This window comes from Notothenia rossii, assembly GCF_949606895.1.
Source record: "Notothenia rossii genome assembly, chromosome: 11".
Classification (NCBI taxonomy): domain Eukaryota; kingdom Metazoa; phylum Chordata; class Actinopteri; order Perciformes; family Nototheniidae; genus Notothenia; species Notothenia rossii.
Window position 1 is genome coordinate 6,407,784 of NC_136910.1, and position 22,020 is coordinate 6,429,803.

A 22,020-nucleotide genomic window follows, 5' to 3' on the forward strand; every position below is an offset into this window, starting at 1 on the left:
TGTGTGTGTGTGTGTGTGAGATACTGTTGGGGCTGCAGGACTCTTAATCTGGATTACCATGCAGCGCGGCCATGCTCTTCATAATCAGTTTGGTGAGCTGTGATTCTCGGCAGCGCATGACACATCTGGATGGAGGCAGTCGATGAAGGGGAGGTGTGTGTGTGTGAGAGAGAGAGAGAGAGAGAGAGAGAGAGAGAGAGAGAAGTATAGAGGCAGCACATACTCCTCAGTCCGCGGAGCCTCGCGCACATAACTGGAGAGGGAACCAGCAGAAGGCATTATTTCTCCATGCACAGAATTATTTTTCCTGTAAGTATAATCCTTATCTCCATTTATATTGCTTTATTCTTTCTTTTTGCAAGACATCATCCCACATTTTTTCAGTCACTTTCACTTCTGATGCCATGTCTGCATGCCACAATTGTCTTGCATGTGCACTTGTTGTGATGTGCATGTGATAAAACAGAATTTGAGTTTAATATATGTTAATATCCACTGCATAAATTGGGATGCACGTGCTGTTCTATGTGCATTTATATTATGTCTCTGTTAGTAAGTTCTACTGCCTTTTTAGTGACAGCTTACATTTACATGGGCTGCACCTAATAATTATTTCATAAATCAGTCGATTATTTACGAAATTAATCTAATTATTCCGTTCTGTATCTGTTTATCTGATTTAAACCCAGAGTTTACATTTAAATCATAGAGATCTTAACAGAAAGTCATGAAAATACTTAAGGTATATATACTATCGGCAAATTCTCTTTTAGCAGCTCAATCTAGTGTGTTCTTTGATTTCAATCTAGGTTGAGACCATAAATGATACTGTAGATTCATTCAAAATGACCCAGAACAAATAATAAAAGAGTAAAACAGGCATGGCTTATATTTCCTTTCACAATAGTTTGAGTATGTCAGAAAAAAAAAAAAGCCAAGCCACGTGTTGCTCTAGGTGAAAACAATCTGATCAAAAACTGTTATGCTCATCATTACCCGTCAATAACAAATTATACATTTGTTCGGTTTATTTGGTTTTCTAATAGTATCTTTTATGGGGGAAAGAAAGACTACGATATATAATAACTGATTTGTGTTTCATTTCAGTTCAAAACCTCCCACAAGTGTTCCCATTTGTGCAAATCTATTATCAATGCATGCAGTGTCCTCCTCCCTCAAAAGAAACATCTGCATCTGACTTTAAGTGTGTGAATACGAGCACTGATAGCAAGGGGCTCTGAGGGATTTTGATGTTACTAATAACTACAATCAACACTGGGCCAAACACACCCCGCCAAATGTGGGGTGGGTTTAGCCCGTAATCCGGCTGTGTGATTTGTCAGATTTCACAGTTAAACCCTGGAATTAAAGTTAATCTGAGATTGTTACTCTTCGTGTTTGATCAGAGGGTGGCACAGACACACACACACACACACACACACACACACACACACACACACACACACACACACACACACACACACACACACACACACACACACACACACACACACACACACACACACACACACACACACACACACACACACACACACACACACACACACACACACACACACACACACTGATGCTGTCAATGTGAAGGATTGATCGAACACACTCACTCAGAGCAGATGTGTGATGTGTGTCGTGCTACAGTCACATGATCACTTTGTCTTTTACACGCACCCTAATGGAGAAGTTCACAGCTCTTACGTTAGGGTTTATCATCAAACATCACACGCCTGAAATGAGCTCCCACAAGTTAAATCTCAAAAACGTTACAGACTAGTGCATTTCGAATATTCATTCTGTTCCTACCTTTCTTTGGTTGTCCTTTTTCTAAGTTTCACTCAGCTGTCTGTGGCCTCTGGGGCTGTCACAGCTGAATTCTTACAACACATTTGAAGGTGTGTTAAGCACATTGTGGGAAAACAAAGAAATGAAATAACATGCAGCTGGGTGAGGGAGAATGTTCCTACATTCACGAGAACAAAAACATATTATTATTATTACTTAAACATATATTTTCTGAGATCCAAGCTCTATAATTTAGAGAAAAAGAGATTCCACCGATGAGTTGCAAAGACATAGTGATCCCATTGAAAAACATTGTTCCCTTACTCTTGAATATTAGCAAAAACTAATGACAACATCATCAGCCTCAGTTTTACTTGGTGCTAACTGCTAATTAGCAAACGTTAGCAAGGTAGCTCACAAACATGTTAACGTGAACAGATTACAAAATAAAAATGGAAATAAAAAAATTATTATTAATAATAACGTTTGCATAGACATCTTCAGGGGCAGACTAGCCATCTGTATAATTTCCCCCCAACGAGGCTCCCCCTTTGACAATCCACTAGCGCAGTGTTTTTCTGAAACTGAAATTCATTCACTAGCACCCACCCCCGTCGACAGGGTGTCGCCAGACTCCGGCACTGTTATTTTGGTGGTCGCGGGCTGAAAAGTTTGGGAACCCCTGTATTAGACGAACACCAGACTGTTTACATTGTACCTCTGAGCATGCTTGCTGACGTTAGAATTTAGTAGAGCCTCACAGAGAAACCCACTTGTTTTATTTTAAAGCACTTTTCATGGATATTCAAACACGTAGGCTAATGCCAAAATAAAAAATGTAACTTGTTGATTTGGCCCTTTCACTATGAGAGAAGATTACGTTCACATCCTGTTACAATTAGGTTATTCATAACAGGTGACTTGTAGTTGTATTGAATTGATATATGAACATTTAGAAAAGAAAAAAAATGCATCCATATACAGAAGAGCAGCTTCAAAAGTAGCTTGACAAAAGGGCAACATTGTACAGTCCTCTTAGTATTCAACAATTAGCCCCGACAAAACAATGTTAGCTTAACAGTGGTTTAGCCTAGTGTGAGTTCATGCACATGTGTTCAACAAATTGCAGGTCCAATTGCTCGGAAGGTCTAATGCCTCCTGGCTGAATGAGTGTCCGTGAGGTTTATCTCCCCCACCGTCCATTTTTGGTGGGAGCAGATTAGTCAGAAATCCAACAGCTGCTGTGGAATTGGTTGAAATAGTGCCACACAGCGCTGTAATACAGTTACATAAATGCAACCAGTCAGAAGCAGGGTTTAACTTGCACAAAGAGCAGGGCACTTGACCCAGAGAGACAGCAAATAAAAAAGGGTCCCCAGTGGGCCTTTGTGCCGTTTCCCTGCCTGTGTCCAGTGATGCAGAGCTTCTATTTTCTCCAACAAAATGATATATAATAGCATACATTACCTCTTTGCTCTGCTGGTTTTGCTAGCATAATTTCTGAGAAGTCAGTTGTTGGTGGCTGGATAATGTTTCACTACTGCAGACACACAACAAGCACACATGGCGGATGAGAAGGCATATTTTGACTCCCCTCACTTTTCATTTCAAGGTTCAAGGTTCTTTATTTAGTCATACGAAACATTTCAGGCTTACATAAGTAACTCTTCAAACAGCTTGAGATGAAACCAGAGGCTTGCGACTCGGCTGACAGCTTTGTAGTGAGGGAGACTTGAAGACATTGTAGTTGCTACTTTTGGGAGTTCTTCAGAGAGAGTCTGGTAATGCCTTTTATCATCATGAAAACATTACGTTTCCATGTGGAGTTAGCATTTTGACAAAGCCTGAATGAAATCTCTTTGTTTCACACCGGAAGGCTGGGCCTTTACTCAAACTATGCTTTTTCATTTCATGTTCATTTGCACAGAAAGCACATAAATTGAATGAATTCTACATCCAATCAGCCCCGAAAGACTCTAAATCCGAGCCTGAGCTGCCCTAGTTTGCGTAACATTTGGGGGAGAAAGACTGCCTTGTCTATTTTTGCTTGCCTCTAAAGCCCATTCAATATGTGGAGCGACAGCTATGGGAGATATGCTTACTTGGATCTGATTCCCTGACTAGTAATCAGATTAATGTAGCCCTTCAGAGCTAAACTACACAACATTCACCCATTAATGCGGAGTTGGCACTGGCAAGCTGTGATAATGATGCACAAGCCTAGAACAGAAGCCCTTCCTCTCTCCCCATGTCTCCATCCCTTTCTTCTTTTATTTGTTCTGCCTTTGAGGCTTAATAATGTAGCTGACTGCGTTTGTTTGTTTGTTCTATTTCACTCAAGGTGCCTTGGCTGTGCGATGTAAAGTCAAGAGATGGCTGAGAATAAAACTAATGGGGACAGAAGAAGTGAGGATGAAGGAAGAGGAAGAGGCGGACTAACTCAATCTTCCTCAAACCCGATTCGTGGACAATCCCCAGGGACCAAGAGGCATCTTCCTCGAGGGATTGTGATCCAGCTCACCGGGACAGAGGGAGAATGGGACAGTCTGGACGACAGTGAGCTCATCTTCTCCCTTGAACACGAAGACGACTACCCCTCCATATCTCTATCCAAAGTAAGGCAGCTTTCTGTGGAGGATGACAGAAAGCTGCATTCCCAAGCGTTCCACGTTCCACTTTCCCCCTCTTCTCCTGGCTCTCTGGGAAACCTCTCCACCACCGGTTCCAGCTTCCTTTCCCCAACCGTTTCCTCTCCCAGCCATAGACCCCTCTCAAAGTCTCTCTCGACGGAGCTGGATATCAAAGAAGGTGCCACTCTCAGACCTAAACCCTTTCTCAGCCTCGTGAAGTCGATATCCACCGAGATCTCCCGCTCAGAGCCGGCGGTGTCGCAGTCAAAATCAGACTCCCGCTTGAACCCCCATCTGTGGAAGCAGCTCACCCAAAAACCAAAAACCCGAAGCAATGGCGACTCTCGCACTGCGCCGCCGTCTCCATGCGCCCACTCCCCAAGTGGAGAGGGGCGAGGGGGTTTCTTCAAAATGGAGTTGGAGGACACCAAGAGGAAACTCTCGGAGGCCGTGCACGAGCCTCTGAGCAACATGTTCAGTAAGATCATGAGAGAAGATAGCGCGAGTAGTCCCAAACACCAGACTAAAAGCCAGGGGGCTCAGCAGGTCAGCTCCAGAAGTTTAGGGCGTGAAGGTAGCACTGACACAAATCTCTCCGAATCTCCTGTGAGGAACACTAAGAGAACAGACGCTGACGTGTTGCCGGTGTTCGACTGGCCTTCTGTTCAATCTCCTGGGAGAATCCACCATATCTCCTGCCCTTTGCATCCCAACAGACAACATCAAAGGGATGAGGAGCTGGAAATATGTACAGATGGAGACGTGATGCAAGTGTTAGCCGTGGAGTCTCATAGGCAGGCGAGGAGATCACCTACCAATGAACCACCCATGGTTAGGACTTCTTCTCTTTCTCAGCCCCATCCTCTTCCACGCATGACTTTGTTCGGCGTTGCATTGCTCTCCTACGGATACTTCATCCTGCCTCTCAGTCCGTACGTCTCTGGCCTGGCTCTGGGATTAGCTTTGGGCTTCTTGCTGGGACTGTTGCTCATTAGGATGGGTTCGCCCAGGTCACGCTGCTCGGATCCTTCGTACAGACCAACACAGACTCTGCTGGGAGAGGAGATCCTGACAGGTGGCAACGTCAGCTCTGAACCTGACACCCTGAAGGTAAATCTGAGGCATTGATAAGTGTTACATTTTGTATTCTCACCTTATGCTCAGGCCCCTGAGTCTCAATCTAAAACTGACACATTCCTCAGCATGTGTTCTGTAGATAACAGACAATCATCATTCATAGAATTTCTCATCTTTCTCCCATCTAGCCCTTGTCTCTTAAAGGAATAGTAGGCATTTTGGGAATGATTATTATTTCACTTTCTTGCCAAGGAAATTGATATCACTCATGTCTGTCGTTTTAGTTTTGAAGCTACAGCCAGTTAGCTTAGCTTACAAACAACAAACAACAACAAACATAAGTCTGTTTCCATATCCAAGCGGTCAATTTTCTGTTTGGGAATATTCCCTACATGGATTCATGAGTGAATGGCAGCAGAGATCGATATTAAGGGAAATCTGAGCTGCCAGTTTATTTCAAAACACAAGCACTTCAGGGTTAAGTCTATCTGACGGAAGACGCTTTCACATTGAGCAACTGAACGAATCATGAGACGGCGCTGAATTTACACATTTGAATCTATGACTTGTTCACAGCAATGTTTTCCCATTTATTTTCTAATTTGTTGAATATTATTGACATTACATCAACTTTGGCACCAGACAAAAATATATCCTCGCCGGTAATGTTTCTGAAAATATTAATTCAGGTACATCTTGCCTTTGTTTATTGAGTTTTACAGTGACTGGCCTCCGTAGGTGTTGCATTACTGCCATTACTGGACTGTGTTTTCGCCCTCCTATGCTATGGCATATGTGAAAAGGCACAAGATGGAAATGTTCCTACATGCAGTGTATGTGTTAATAGTGAAAATCACTACCAGTAATTCTATTAATTTACTTAGAACTATGTGTGAAAGAGTCTTTTTTGAAAGTGAAGGGATTTAAATAGCTTGTTTACTTCAAATACACTTACTAGATAACTTGTTTTATTTCCTACCAATTTGTTCAAAAGGAAAGTGTTAAGATGGCTTCACACTTCAACACCTTCTACAGACACAGAGTAAAGCTGTTGAAGGTGGCAGGCAACCAGAAAAGATGCCCAGAATGCAATTAAAAACCTTTACTATAAAAACCGGCTGAGCTGCAGTGGTAATTGCTGTTCTCCCCCTGGCTGAGCTTGACACTGAAGGGGACAGTTAACAACCAGACACTGTCAGATCCAGAGGCAATTAGTGTGGGATCCAGGGGGGGGGAAGCTGTAATTTGTCCGGGCGTGAGGCAGATTGGGGGTGAAGAGTTGTGGTGATGGTTGGAAATGGGAAGTTAAATGTCTCCGTGATGAGATATTTCCCTTGTTTGGTCATTAGCAGCTTGTTGAGTCTGACTGCTGCTGTTGGCATGTGAACGTCCGAGCCCTAAGGTTTGTGAGGTGTCTGCTAATCAGGCGGCAGACTCAGAACTGTCACGGTGTTTGATTGGCACAATTTGAGACAAGGGTAAAGGCTATTTATAAAGGAACTGTTTAGCTTTAAACAATACATGGTTTATTAGTTAATTAGAGAATTAAAAGGAAGCTCCTTAAGAGATGGTAGAATTCACCACACATGCAGCGATCCTATACACCGTATTTCAGACTGAAAAAAGTTCAATCAGGAGAGACATGATGTATGGAATACATGTTTATTATCGGGTCACATTATATAAATGAAACATAATGATGACAGTTTATAACAAGTGAATGAAATGGTGTTTGGCGATTAGGCCCAGGTTTTGTAGGATGTCATTCGGGAAGGGAAGAACCGTTTCCGATGAACCCCCCGGGTCTAGACACTGGTGGTGGTGATAAGTGGTAAGGTCCGGTTGGAAGGGAGAAGGTTGGGCTTGGCCCTGAGTTGGAGCAGGAGGCGAAGGGGTGGAGAGCATATATAGAGGGATTAACGGGTGCGATGATTAGGCTTGTGAACGGAGGGAAGTGATAGGTTAGCTGAGGAGTGGCGCTCCCTATCATTTAGTGAAGGGAGCGAGTATTGCCATGACGCGCAATACAAAGTGATAGGTCTTCCTGCCTGAACTTGCGCTGAGCTTCATTTGTATCTTGAGGCGTCGTATTAATGAAGAATAACACACACCAACTATGCTTTTATGTCTATAAAATGTATGGAGTTTTGTGTAAAGGATTGGAATTGAAGTCAATTTGTTTTGTGCTGAGGTTTAAACAAGAAGATGAAAGCTCATATTTGTACCCTAGGTTTGTACGCTACTCATATTATTTAGCTTAAGCCAGGAGACAGTTAACTTTCCCTGAAGACTGAACACAGAGTCTGAAGATCCAAAATACACCTACCAGCATTTCTTCAGCTCATTACCAACAAATCCTGATGTTTATTTGCATACAAATAAAAAGAGTCTTGTCTGCACGATTCCTAGAGTTTGTTAAAAGCAAGAGAAGACATATTGCCTGGAAGGCTGAAACAAAAACATATTTTTATTACAAATTCTTTCTAGCTCTATGAATGAATAATCCTCTAATGCCTCTCTTATAATTCGTTTACTTTAAAAATAGCAATGTTGAAATCCCCGGGATGATTTGCCATATTTGAATACTTGGATTAGGTTTACAGTCAGATTTGCTGTATACTTCATTTTTAGCCTGATTACAATCATCACAACATGGCTTCTTCTAGATTGGTTCAATTTCAAAGTGTTTGATTATTACTCACTTGAAACCTCTTCATGGTGTTGATTATAACTAACACCTATTTCCTGCCTTTGTAGGGCTGGATGAATGAAATACATGATTACGACCCAGAAACCTTCCATCCAGCTCTGACTCATTCGGTGTTTTCCTTCCTGGAGGGCTCCTCTCTCCGTCTGGACTCTCCGCGAAACAACATCAGCCGCAGGGCCGCGTACGATGAGAGGGTCCAGGAGGCCGCCTTCGTCAAGTCACGCTCCTTCCAGCTCGCAAAAAGCAAAGTATGATAATAATAATAATGACAACAATACAGGGTTATTTATATAGCACATGCAGCTCAAAGTGCTTTACAAAATGACACATCACAAGTTAAAAACAAACAACAAGAAATTGCCCTCAGATTATTTGTTAAGAACTTTAAAAGGTTCATGCAGCAAAATATAACATTCTATCAGGTTGATAGACACAAGGAGGTAAAATGTATGATAAGAAAAATAAAAATAAATAATGGTTTCTCTCTGACAGATAAGACACAAGACAACTGAGTCGATGCACCAATATAAAATCTCATAACACAAAGTGAACATATAGGTACAAGAGAAATAAAAAGATTAAGACCTATAAAATGAATAAAACAATATAAAGGTAGGTAAAGTGACACATTTACTGTGTTATAGGAACATTTGTTTTGTGGTTTTCCCCCCCAAATGAGAATAAAAAGTGCAGTGAAAACCTTGTATTGTTTGGTAATATGATGTTCTGTTATGTAGGTCAGGACTAAAGTAAAGTCAGTCTAACTTTTTGTAACATTCACCAAATTAATGCATGCATACGATTTTGTCTAATTAATGCTGGGATGTTGGAGTGATGTTTATTTTTAAATGTCTGAAATAGCTTGTAAGGCCTGAGAGAAAATAAGTGAATAAGTAAAAAATAATGCATGTATCTGCCCCTGCAATTTGCACCCCCCTCCTAAATGTAATGGTTTCGTCTTTGGCCAATGCTTCACCCTTCCACCAAGTTTCACGGAAATCAGGCCAGTAGTTTCTCCTTAAACCTGCTGAAAGAACAACAAACTAAACTCTTTTGCAGAGGCCATAAGGTTATGCAAGAAACAGTCGAATGTACTTCTGATTCGTTGATTAACTAGAATGTATTAATAATTCAAAAATGGGATATCTGAGTGCATTGCCCGTTTAACAGATGTTGTGGTGGCTCAATATCTGACTAAATTGAGTCGCCAAGACGCTAAACTTGGCTTTAGACTGTGACGTGTTTACAACAAGAAAGTCCATACTGAAGTTGAAAGGTTAAGGATGTTAAATAAACTAAATGAATCACACGATAACTAAGGTAAGCTCACCCTCCATCATCCCACACCCAGCATGCAACAGGTGACCTAAATACCAAAACAACCATGTGACAATTGCAGGTAGTGCTCAACAAATACAAATGTAAACAAATATTAAACTCAGGCTCAAAAGCTTGTTGTCTTCTACATACAGTATGTCTTTGCCTTGACACAACAAATCTCTGCCACTGATCCTCAAAGGTATTCCTGCTGCCATCTGTTCTGGCTCGGAAGAGGACGTGGAACCCAAAGTATCCCATTTGCATCCAACTGGCCGCCGGAGCGAACTCTGGATGGGAGGAGAGTCGGGAAGAGGGACCAGAATCTGGAAGTCCTCAACAAAGATCCATTCCCAGGACCCTTTACCTCTTCGGACGCACAGGAAGAGAGAAAGAAGAGTGGTTTCGTCACTTCCTGCTAGCGTCCACGGATCCAGAGAGGGAAAAGGAGAGAGAGCCCGGCAGATGTGAGTCCAGATTGGGTATGAGAAAAATAATGCGTTAGATAAGAGAGGGCTTCCAGATAAGGCATCTATACAAATGCTTCATATGTGTGGATTATGGATTACATGCTCCAATTCTTTGCATTTTAAACCCAATCCCTTTTGAGGGAACATACATATCTGTGAGTTGTTGTTCTTGACATGACAGGGCAAAGGTATCAAGAACAACAACTTTAGTTTTATTGTATTGTATTATTTTGATGAAAAATGACTAAAGGGGAATATATAATTTAGTGATTTCAAAGAATAGTTTTAAATTCTGGGAAATATTATTGTGCAAAGCGTCAGATGAGATGGTCTGTACAAATCTAATTTTTCTCGTTTTGAGTAGAAGCTGGATTAGTTTATATTAGCTTAGCATTAATACTGGAGATACGGGGAGGCAGCTAGCCTGGGTCGGAACATTTGGGATAATTTCCAAAGCACACATTTTTCATTCCATCGGAAATATTGTTTTGATAAAATCTTAAACTGTCAAATTAAAAGCCTATGAAAGAAAAACGTTAAGACTAATGTGAAGTGTAGCTTTGAATTCTTTAGTGAAAAAGGGAAACTGAAACGCCTCACTTGACTTGTCGTACCGATACAATTATATGTTCTTTGTGAATGATAACCAAAAGGTAATTACTTCTAAATGCTGCCAAAAGATATTGAAGTGACTGTTATTTTGTATATATTGATTTTTGTGCTTTTATTTATGTCTTAATGTGTCCATATGTATCAATGTGTCCGTTGATTGTGTATATATATATATATATATATATATATATATATATATATATATATATATATATATATATATATAGGCATATATATATTTTTATATACATTTGTATTCGGGATTGTGGGAAACGGTATTTTGATCTCTCTGTCTGTACACACAAACTGAACAATTGACAATAAAGTTGACTTCTGACTTTGACTGTACTCTCCCAGGTGACCCAGCGTTGGCACACAGCGTTTCTGCCCAAGCTAACGTCCCGAGCAGCAGAGGCCTGAGCAGAATAGGCAGCAGTGATGAAGACGCCACCTTCATCCCTCCAGCACCCAGCCTCCCTGTCAGTCAGACCTCCAGCAGCACCAGGGGCCTTTCCCTGCTAGACTACCAGGGATACATGTCCCGTCTCCTGGCCACGGAGGAGTTCACGCCCCTTTCCAGTCCTGGAGCCAGCAGCAGTCCAGAACCGAGCCCCACCACCATCGAAGGGAATGTAAGCAGTCATGCTAGCAGATACGATTAAGTGAAGCAAATGGAGTGAAGCTGTGGGGACATTCTTGAGCTGGACAGTGGACATGTTATATTAAATCTGCAGAGAGTAAAGTGACACAGAAAAATAGAAATGACTAGTTTACAAATGCATTTTCCGAGAAGTAAATTGTACTAAACCTGCACTTTTCTTGTCATTGCTAAGCTCTCACTCAGGTGTCTTTTCTTGCAGTGTACCTGTGATTTAGCAGAGCATCCTGGGACAAGCCAGACTGCGTGGGCCAACGCTCTAATTGGTCGAATCTTCTGGGACTTCCTGCGAGAGACGCACTGGGCCGACGTGGTTTCCTGCAAGATCCAGAAGAAGCTGAGCAAAATCAGAGTGAGAGCGGTTTTATTTAAAGCTAATGTGGCAATTACATTTAAGGCCATACTAGGATCAGTAGTTACGTTTTAAAATTTAAATTACCCATGTTTGGACAGGTAAATAAGTACACATAGTTTAATACCTCTTTAGATGAAAGAGATAGCCTGACTGATAACTCACTTTTCTAAAATGGTAAACAATAATAACAATAGAAAACAAAAGAAAAAGGCATGCAAAAATATTTTTTATAAAAAGACAAATAATGCAAATGCAAATTAAAGAGAGCTATAAATACTTGTAAATTATAACTAATGTATTAATTAAATGATAACTGATTTCTTGTTTTACTATATACAATTAGATAAAGTAGAGATCATTATCAATACCACACTTTATTCTAAAAGTATAGGCTCAATTGTTACACTATACCCCGAGTTAATAATATGATGAATTTTAATATTATGATATTTTTCATCCTTTACAGCTGCCTTACTTTATGAATGAGTTGACTCTGATTGAGCTGGATATGGGCAGCTCTCTGCCCCAAATCACCGCTACCTCCAGACCAGAAGTCAACCACAGAGGTGAGTGCAAACAACATACAAATACCTCTTAAGCCCCAAGCCTGTTTTTCAGGTTTCAGGCTCGAAAATGACATTCCCAGAACAAATGACCATATCTTCCCTTCTAAAAGGGTTAAATTAATAATCTTTTTTCTCAAAGTAATGATAAACCTGTGAGTTGGATGTAGAAGAGTCAGAATCAATATAGATGTTTTTTATTTGAAAGAAAATTCAGATTGAACATGGTAAAAAACTGTAAATTATAGTGTCCGTCAAAAAAATATGTTGTACTTATAGTGAAAACTAACCTTGGATGATGAGTTAGTAGACTAAAAGCTTTAGGAATCCAAAGTACAACATATGATAAGTACCCTGTATCAAGATTGTTGCAAAATAAGTTATATTTGACCTTTTCAGACAGATTTAGCAAAGAAAACCTCTTCTCGGGCCATTTGGGTGGCCCCCCTTCTTCGATTTTGACATGTGACATCTCTTTCTGACCGTTAGAGCCAATAGAATCGAAGGTGTCGTCTTCGTGCATTCAATGAAGCTACAGAGCGTAGGAATGGCTTGCTCTACTATTTTAAAACGGAATTGCAGTTTTATTGCTTATAGATTATCAGAACATTTCAAAGGGGACACAGCCACATTGGATATTAACCTATGGATTCACTACATCATCGTTGTTATCGTTTTAATGCCATTGAAGACCAGTATAGACCAGACAAAGACGAACGTAAGCCATGTTAGCGTTGTGGGCTACCTAGCGCCACTTGTTTTGATGTACGTTTTTGTTGATAACGTCGCAAGTTTGTATCTGTCAGTGTTGAGGTGGGCACCGTTAGATTCTGTGTCTTTACGATCATAAACGATGTGCTGGATGTGCAGCTAGGATAAGTAATAAGGGAGCTAGGAGTGATTTTCGGTGCAGTAATAGGTTAGCATTTTTCGCTCGGGGCTAAGTCAGAGGCTCACTGTTAGCATTGTGTGTTTTTTTTGAAAAAAAATGAAAAAGATCAGTTAAATTTGTTTTTTCCAGTTATATGGATATAAAATATTCATAGTTTATTAAATATTAAGGTTCCTTAGATGTTGTTTCCTGCAAATGACGTGATTTCGGCCCTGGAACCGGTTCCGTGGGGCTTAAGAGGTTTTTAATATGCAAACACACAAATGCAGGAGATGAGTGAGGATGTTACCTGTTGCTCGTGTGATTACAGCTGAGCAGAGAATCAGATCAGACGCTCTTATCCAGTTGTAATCTCACGGCCACTACGCCATGACCTTCAGCAGTTAGAGCATATTGGCTTGTGGATGCATGCGTGTGTGTGTGTGTGTGTGTGTGTGTGTGTGTGTGTGTGTGTGTGTGTGTGTGTGTTGTCAAATCAGGGATACTGGCAGTCAACATTCCCAATGATGAGTGGAAAGTGTGTCAGCATGTGACTGTGCGACCTCTTGATTTGTGTCTCTCTGCTCCAATTTACTGTTACACAATCGCCCTCCAACAAATGATCCGCTCCCAAAGGCGATTTTAGATCTGTTGTAATTTGTTGTAAATTTAATTTCAGTGCCCAATAATCACTGTACAAGCTGTTTAATCTGCCCAGCTGTGTGTGTGTCCAGATCCAGCTGTACGTGTGTGTTTTGCCTTGATTTTGGTGGTCTGGTGATGAACTCTTCTCACTGTTGCCCCCGCAGGCCTGTGGGTGGAACTGCTGCTGGTTTACACCGGTGCACTGCAGATGACCCTGCAGACCAAGTTCAACCTGTCCAAGCTGGGGAAAGAGGGCGGTCATGATGCAGACTGTACGGAAGAAACTCGTAGCCCTTGGTCAGCAACATAAACACTACAAACACAGAAACATACATTCTTGTTTTCATTACATTAGAGGACAATATATTGACTTACATTCAATTTTCTGGGGACGAACCCTGTACTTCTACCTACCTTCGCCAAATGAAAACTTAAACCTCAACTTACCTTTATATAAAACTAAGTCTTTACCATACATTTGATAATTTAGGTTGGGGAGAGTCCTCATCAGGTGAGTATGTAAACAGAGTAATGTCCCCACAACATTTGTTAAACAAGCCCAACCACATGATGGCTGTTCGAACTTTCCTCTTTTATATGCTTTTCTAAATACTTTAGAAACAGATTTTTAGTGTTTTCTGTGTGTTTCCTAATTAGTGTAAATCAATTTTTATGGAAAGAATGTTGGCTCTTGGCTTCCATTGTGTCAATGTCACTTTTTAATGTGAAAAAAAGGTTGATGCTTCAATGCATACCACAATTTTGTCCTCCATCCACCCGTTACTAACTTTCCTGTCTTCCCGTGCATCCTCCCAGCTGCAGGCCAATCTTCAGCGTGTTGGCGGACAGCGATGAGGAGTCCTCCAGCGCTGGGTCCTCTGATGAGGAAGAGCTGCTCCTATCAGAGCCTCAGTGCCCGGTGGGAGACAAGGGATCCACACCAGCTACTGATGGGTAACTGCTCAAATATAAAGTAGTGAATGATGAAAGAAATACTGCCAATGTGTCAGGGTTGAGAGCAGAGCAAGATGGACCCAAATGCAGGACAAATATCTTTAATTCCAGGTTGACAGCAGGCCAGTCACAACTAAAATAAGAAAACTCTCCAACACACAGAAAACTGACCACTTCCACAAAAGACAAACAAGGATCTGACAACAACTGACGAAAACCAGAACTTGAATGCATGCAAGACTAATCACAAAGACAAGACACAGCTGGGGAGGGAAGGAAAAACGGAAGGGCACCAGGTGAACAGAATCAAACAGGAGGGAAAACACAGAAGAGGTTTCTCAATACTCAAATATCCCCTCCTCGACTCCTATCCTCGAGACTTGGTGCCGTCCACAGGACACGCGAGCGGAGGACTGAGGAGGGGAACCGAGGAGAGAGGAGGGGAAGCAGCAGGCGGTTAGAGAAATGAGAACTCCTCTCCTCTGAGCGGTCATTTTAAAGAGACGTCCATTAATGACGACAGGAGGCACAGCAGCCCTCTGTCTGATGGACAGATGTGTTCATGATGACTTATATATTTACTGTTAATTAATTCACAGTGTGGTATAATGATATAATGTAATGATATAATGGTATTACAGGCTACAGATGCGGACATATACACACACATAAATAAACAACAAGTATGAGAGCACTCTCATAATAACGTAACACAATCAGAGACTGGATATATCCCCCCCTCTCTCTGGTCGCTGAAATGGGGAATTGAAATTATGGGCCAAACGTTGTACAAGTATTAAAAGTAAGCATAGGACACCAAACCAACTGAGACCCGTCTGTCCGCCGCATCTACGCAAAGTACCACACACACCTACACACTGTACCACACACACCTACAGCCCCTAAAGCATAATATTTGTGTATTTTATTATGTGAAGCACTAAATGGTCTTAGAAAAATATTAACTCTTTAGATATCTACTAAACTACAGCATACAAATACAGAAAGTAATGTAGGCCTGTTATACCGAGTGATATATATATTACACACTGCTCTGCTTTCTGCACGGACCTCACAGCTGTTCTCACTGTAAACATCGCGTCGCCGTTCAAGCAGTTACTAAAATAATATCCAGGGGATGCATGCAGAGTTGTCATTGGCTGAGATAAGTCCGACCGTGCGTAACGCCCCCGGAAATGCATACGCGGAGGAGCCGTGGAGGACCCATCAGTGTCTCCTCGGTTATAGCTCCTCCAGAGAGCCTCATCGATACTCGATGCTCGGTCCTCGAAGTGCATTAAATGAGATGTCCTTCAAAATGGCGCGCTGAAATTCATTTCCGGGTCACTACCGGAGGACCGAGGAGTCGAAGAGGGGAAATTTGAGTATTGAGAAACCTCTAGAGACAGCAAGTAAAAACAGACATTTCAAAAATAAAAAAGGAAACTGGTGTTCGTGACACCATGTGTTTGTTTATATGTTTCCTCGGTACAGAAGGTTGTATACTACAATGATAAGTGCTAATATGACTTTAAATATATGTTTACGTTAATTAAAAGAACATTTGACATGTACCATGAACTGCTATTTCTGTGTAATACATAATTATAAGACATTTTACATAAACAGCTTATTAAAAATGGAGCACTTTCAGATGGCAACACCTCTAAGTGTTACTTCTAGCCTTCTGTGTTTTGAATGCTAATTTTTCTAAAGCAGAAAATAAACTGCGCTGACATCACACTCCAGATGGCTGCTTTCTATTACAGTTACATTTCAGACTGTCACTTCTCCTCATATTTTGACTTACACTAAATATCCTCTTCTGTCCTCTCTTTTAATCCTATCTTCACAGGACAGGGGGCGGAAAGACTGGGAGGAAGATTTTGAGATTTGTGGACAAAATCGCTAAATCCAAGTATTTCCAGAAGGCGACGGAGAACGAGTTCATAAAGAAGAAGTTTGAAGAGATGTCCAATACGCCCCTGCTGCTCACTGTGGAGGTTCAGGAGCTGTCGGGCACTCTGGTCGTCAACATCCCACCGCCCCCTACAGACAGGATATGGTAAAAACTGAGATTTTAGAGCATTATAGAGAGGCGAAGTGCCGCACATCTACTTACGACCCATGGGACCTTATTTCGGAAAAATTATGTATCGAAGTCAATGGAGAGAGAAAGATTATCTTTCGATCACGTTTGAATTGTGCCACGAATTACACATATGATGTTTGTCAATCTTAAAAAATAATTTCCATGTAAAAAAAGTCACAGTTTGTCGTAAAACTGTTGAAATATAAGACTATGAAAAATACGCAACTAGAAAGACTACAAATCCCAGAGTCCCGGTCCCGCATGCTGGCTCTAATGAACCGACTAACTTCCCTTGTGTGTATGTACAGCTCTCAACATGCCCAGACTTGGAGTGATTTTCACCTCTTTTAATACTTTTCGTCTCATTCTGAAAGAAAGAAGTGAAATGTGCCAACGTGACGGCCGTCTTGGTGTGTGGTGCGAGACGGGAGATGAAGTTCATTGAGCGGTTTCACACAAAAATGTGTTACTTCACAGTTTTATGACACATTTTTTTTTTTTTACTTGCAAAATTGTCTTTTAAATTGACAAACATCATATGTGTAATTCGTGGCACAATTCAAATGGAATGGAAAGATGATCTTTCTCTCCCCATTGACTTCAATACATACCTTTTCCGAAATAAGGTCCCATGGAATAATCCAACCTTGTGGTTACAAAGGCGTTAATAACCCTTTCCAGGTCTTTAAAAGATAAAAACGACTTGGTCTTGGCCAATAGTCGTATTTTAAAAAAGCAGGTTTTGACTACGCTGCTGACCTGCTTATCAAATTTAAAAGTGCGATTGAAGGTCACTCCAAGGTTCATGGCAGAGGGGAGGATGTTTTTATTGAGGGAGCCCAGAATATCAACTGGAGAGGCTGGAGGTTGGGGTCCAAAAAAGATGACCTCGGTCTTGTTCTCGTTGAGGTTGAGGAAATGTTTGCTCAGCCAGAATTAGATCTCTGTCCTAAATACCATTAGCCACACCCATGTGACAATTACTGGAAACAACCAAGTGTGGGTGGTGTTAATAAATAATGAAGATAATATAACTATAAACACAGGCTACCCAGGGACGCGGGAAGTCAGTCAGAGCTGGGGCGGGCGGGGGGATTTCACACACGAAATGCAGCAGGTTTTTTTCTAATCAGAAGACGATTTATTGTTGATTGAGACGCAGCCGGGTAGCAATAACAACGCACTTGAACTTTATAGCGCGCACTGCGCACCGGATTGTATAACAATAACAGATGCAGAGTTAACAGAGATTAAACAGATTAAAACGGAATAGGCCTACGTGAATAATCATCGTTTCTAACAGTGACCATTTACACATTTTACACAATTGCTAATTTTTGTGAATTCGGCTGTGCGATATGCTAGAAAAGTGCTATATGAACGTATTTATTCATTTAATTTAATTGAACACAGAGCAACCATATATTTAATTTTACATTGTAATGCAAAACAACCTGTTCCATTAATTAATTCCTTTAAAATACATTTTGTAGTTTCCTTTCATTTAAAATGATTGAAGTAAGCTTGGGGGACTCAAAGGGCACTTGATTGTTTGTCTGAACACCTTGTTTCTCTTGTGCATTAAGAACACGCATGAATTAACAATAAATAGGTTATATACAGTATAAAATACCACGTACTGTCCGCACTCCCATGCCACCCTGGCATGACCTCTTGCCCCCCCTTTACCACCCCATGTAAAATGTTCTAGAACCGCCACTGAGTGGGAGACAAGACAGAAAATGGTTAAACAAAACATGACTAGACTCAACATTTCTGTCGGTGCACAACAGTTTGTTGACGGCCTCCGTGTGTTGATGGGACTTCTCATGCTCCCTACATGTTTCCCCTGCCTTTCGCAGTTGTTAAACCCTGCAACTGCTAATTCAAGAACAAATCGGTTAATGTTCAGCAACACGTTTCCTTCGTGCCTGCTTGATTTGTGACTCACTTTTCACACCTCATCTCCTGCCAAAAGAACATTTATTTATTCTACTAAGCCTGTTTTAAGCGCTGCAACAGAATGACTCTTATCCTCCAATAAACACTATGCCTTATATTGACGTGTGCATTACATGAAAGTAAATATTTTTTATATCTGTGTGTCCTTCCTCATACTCCACTCTGTTGACTTGTGCACCTACCTATTACAATTCTGCACAAAACTATCACTTCAAAACTGCACAGCTCTTTCACTTTTGGATTCAGATTTACTCTTAATATTGCTTAATAGTCATTTGTTATGTACTTATTGTATTTCCTTATTCATTGTTTTCTATATTTACTCTTATTTTTCATATGCTTTTCTCCTACTGTCTTTATTTATGCACCTTTATCCATCAAAGCAAATTCCATGTGAAACCTACTATGTTAAAAACCAATATCTGATTCTAATGAGACTGAAAAGTTGCTAAAAAACATCAATTATTTGATCAATACTGTCATTTTTTCCTCTGCAGGTACAGCTTCTGCGTTCCCCCCAAACTGGACCTGCGTGTCCTTCCCAAACTCGGGGAGAGGGAGGTGACTTTCTGTCATGTGACCGAGTGGATTGAAAAGAAACTGCAGGATGAGTTCCAGGTAACAAAATGCTACAGTACATATTAAAGGTCACCTATTATGCAAAATCCAATTTGTCATCTTTTTTCTACATCAACATGTGTCCCCTCTGTGTAAAGAGATTCTGAAAGTTTCAGGAAAAAAGATTCTCTCTCTTTTCGTCCTGATCCATTTATATAAAAACCTGTCTGAAAATGAGCTGATCAGATTTTGCCCACTTTATGATGTCATAACGATTTTTTGGCTTGTGTAACCATCAGCCAATCACCAACCAAGGTAACCCCCCCTCCCCTCCCCTTATCACCTGAATCTCCTTCTAGAGCACCATTGTGTTCTTTTTAACCAAATATCTCTCAGAGGGGCGTGGGGAGTGGCACCTTATTTTCATCTAAAGTAACAGACACTGGCTGTTACTCAATCTCGAGGATGCTGGCTTGGTAGTCGCGTACTTCCAAGTCACTTCCTTCAGAAACGAAGCAAGAATGCTTCCAAGCCACGGCTTCGGAAAACGAAGAAAAATGGAACAGGCTAACAAGTGTGCCACTCTCTCTAACGGTTTCAACATAAACTGTACTGTATTCTCCGCAAGGGTTTTTGAAATTGGTCCTTGCGCAAAGCATTGTGGGGATTTTAAGGACGCGAAGTCTACCCATGTGCAGCCTCGAAATTTCCCCCAAACCAATGACGCGGCCTCGTTAGAATTCCAAGTATACTGGACATTGGAACGGTCCTGCTGCAACTTAATGACGTAGCATCCTTGAAATATTGGCTTGGAAGCCAGTATCCTCGAGTTTGAGAAACGGCCAGAGAATCAGCTCTTTTGAAACAGGGCTGAAACAGAGGGGATTATGGGTAATGCTGCAATGATCTTTTTGGTGTTTGGAGCCAAACATTTCAGAGACATGTTTTGTATATATCTGAGACCTATTATATATTGATGAAAAACTGTATAATAGGGGACCTTTAATTCTTTAACTTTCTCAGCTTTGTGTCACAACTATGTATTTGTATTCTTCCAGAAAGTGTTTGTGATGCCAAATATGGACGACATATACATACCCCTGATGCATTCTGGGACAGCCAGCCCTGGCGCCTCTCAGTCCCAGCGCTCCCACTGCTCCTCCACAGAGTCCATCGAGAGGATCCCCCCCGAGATCTTAGAGTCTGACTAGTGCCTCGTGTTGATGATCACATATAAGGAGCATTGTGGATAATATTCACAGGAAAAAAACTCTGAATTTTAGAGATTAAAACCTGCAGAAAAAAATATGGTTACATTTGCTGAGACTGTCACTTAATTATGACAGATATTTTGTGAAAAAGTCATGTTCCTTTAAAGTCATACATTTGCCAGAAGAAAGTTGGACAAGTGTTAAATATACAAGAAGAAGAGAGATAGTCAGATAATATTACCAATATTTTACTTTATACATTTATGACCCTAATTTTCAAACTTTTAAATGTATTTCTTCAATATTACCCCCCTTGCGGTCTTTACCCTGCAAATTGGATCCCTATATTATAAGTAGGAACAGGGGAGAAGCAGAGAAAATGAGAACACAAAGTAACATTTTGCTCTAAAGGTTTCAAAGCTCTCAAACCGATTTATGCTTTGAGTTTTTTAAGGTCTGATGTTTAGCGCTGTAGGTGTTTGAGTGGCTAATGGAGAATCTGGGGTTTGTTTGTTCAGATTCCTGTATAAAGTGTGCAAACAATTAACTACAAGTGATACCTTTTACAAACGTTTACATGTAAATGATCCCTATGAGATTATGTAAATATCTGTATTTTTTTTTGCTGCTTTGATGTTTACAGCTTAATGTAATTTTGGATATAAATGATGGACTTTATTAAATAAAACCTAAGTAAAAGATTTGCCATTTTGTATCTCCTCCTTGACACAGCTAATGAGAAATGTTTATGAGACAAGAAACACATGACATTTCCTCATTAGATGATTATGGTAAGAAACGCTCACGAAATAAAGAAAAAATAAATAAATTAATGATGCAGAAGTAAAGCAGGAAAGCAATGATCCCAACTAGGGATGGGTATCGAGAACCGGTACTAAGTCAGTACCGGTACCTGATTGGACGGTATTGGTATACCGTTAAGCCGCTGGACAAACGGTGCTGCTATTCTTAGTTTAAACAATTCTGGTTGGTTGGGAACCCTCATCCCCTGTGACGTATCCGGTTTGATTACCACTCTGATTGGCCACTGTGAATGCAACTCGTCATCTCTCCTAACAGCGCTCTTATTATTGTGTGACTCCTGGGGGCAGACCATAGCGGGGGCACACGCAAAATCTTGCTAGAAACAGCGTCTCAAGGCTTCTTAACATTTAACAATCTATTAATGATGCATACCCACTTAACGGGAATAAACTCAACTAACAGATGATATTAACCATTTGACCTACACGGAACAGAAGTCCAACACCTTGGTGTTGGACTTCTGTTCAGTGTAGGTTCAGTGGCGGCCGGCCCATAGGGGCGCTAGGGGCGCCGCCCCACCTCTTCCCACATTAAAATATATATGTATGTATATATGTATGTATATCCACGTCTGTGTCTGCATATAATGTTCGTATTTAGTCTCCTGGTTTTCCTCCTGATTGGGAATTCAATCATTTGAGTGTTCCCAAAGAACCGGTGTTCTGCAGTTTGTGTGGGCCTACTGTATTGTTGCACAGTTTACTGTGGAA

The 22,020-nt window shown here is 40.9% G+C and overlaps 1 protein-coding gene and 1 long non-coding RNA gene across 4 annotated transcripts; one reads left to right on the forward strand and one right to left on the reverse strand.

The window, feature by feature from the left end:
- Positions 1 to 235: 235 nt before the first annotated feature.
- Positions 236 to 21,188, forward strand: tex2l (testis expressed 2, like). The gene is made up of 12 exons (XM_079657888.1): positions 236 to 309; positions 4,142 to 5,540; positions 8,265 to 8,465; positions 9,737 to 10,001; positions 10,974 to 11,248; positions 11,477 to 11,626; positions 12,096 to 12,195; positions 13,873 to 14,005; positions 14,525 to 14,662; positions 16,518 to 16,727; positions 19,214 to 19,334; positions 20,333 to 21,188. The coding sequence occupies exons 2-12, from the start codon at positions 4,173 to 4,175 to the stop codon at positions 20,483 to 20,485; spliced, it is 3,114 nt and encodes a 1,037-aa protein (XP_079514014.1). The 5' UTR covers positions 236 to 309; positions 4,142 to 4,172; the 3' UTR covers positions 20,486 to 21,188.
- On the reverse strand, positions 11,106 to 16,608 carry LOC307024078. 3 transcript variants are annotated; one of them, XR_013803831.1, is made up of 5 exons: positions 16,473 to 16,608; positions 14,497 to 14,666; positions 13,859 to 14,021; positions 11,482 to 11,592; positions 11,106 to 11,344 (listed from the first exon to the last, which is right to left on the reverse strand). It is a non-coding gene; the product is annotated as an uncharacterized lncRNA (long non-coding RNA). The 3 variants fall into 3 exon arrangements; XR_013803832.1 differs by having other exon boundaries at positions 14,464 to 14,666; XR_013803833.1 differs by having other exon boundaries at positions 14,497 to 14,669; positions 16,473 to 16,589.
- Positions 21,189 to 22,020: the final 832 nt, after the last annotated feature.

Excerpts from the sequence above, each read along its gene's own strand:
- tex2l (XM_079657888.1), top strand. The coding sequence starts at position 4,173 with ATGGCTGAGAATAAAACTAATGGGGACAGAAGAAGTGAGGATGAAGGA. Across the intron at positions 5,541-8,264 it reads CTGAACCTGACACCCTGAAG|GGCTGGATGAATGAAATACA; the intron begins GTAAATCTGAGG and ends CTGCCTTTGTAG. Across the intron at positions 14,663-16,517 it reads TCCACACCAGCTACTGATGG|GACAGGGGGCGGAAAGACTG; the intron begins GTAACTGCTCAA and ends CTATCTTCACAG.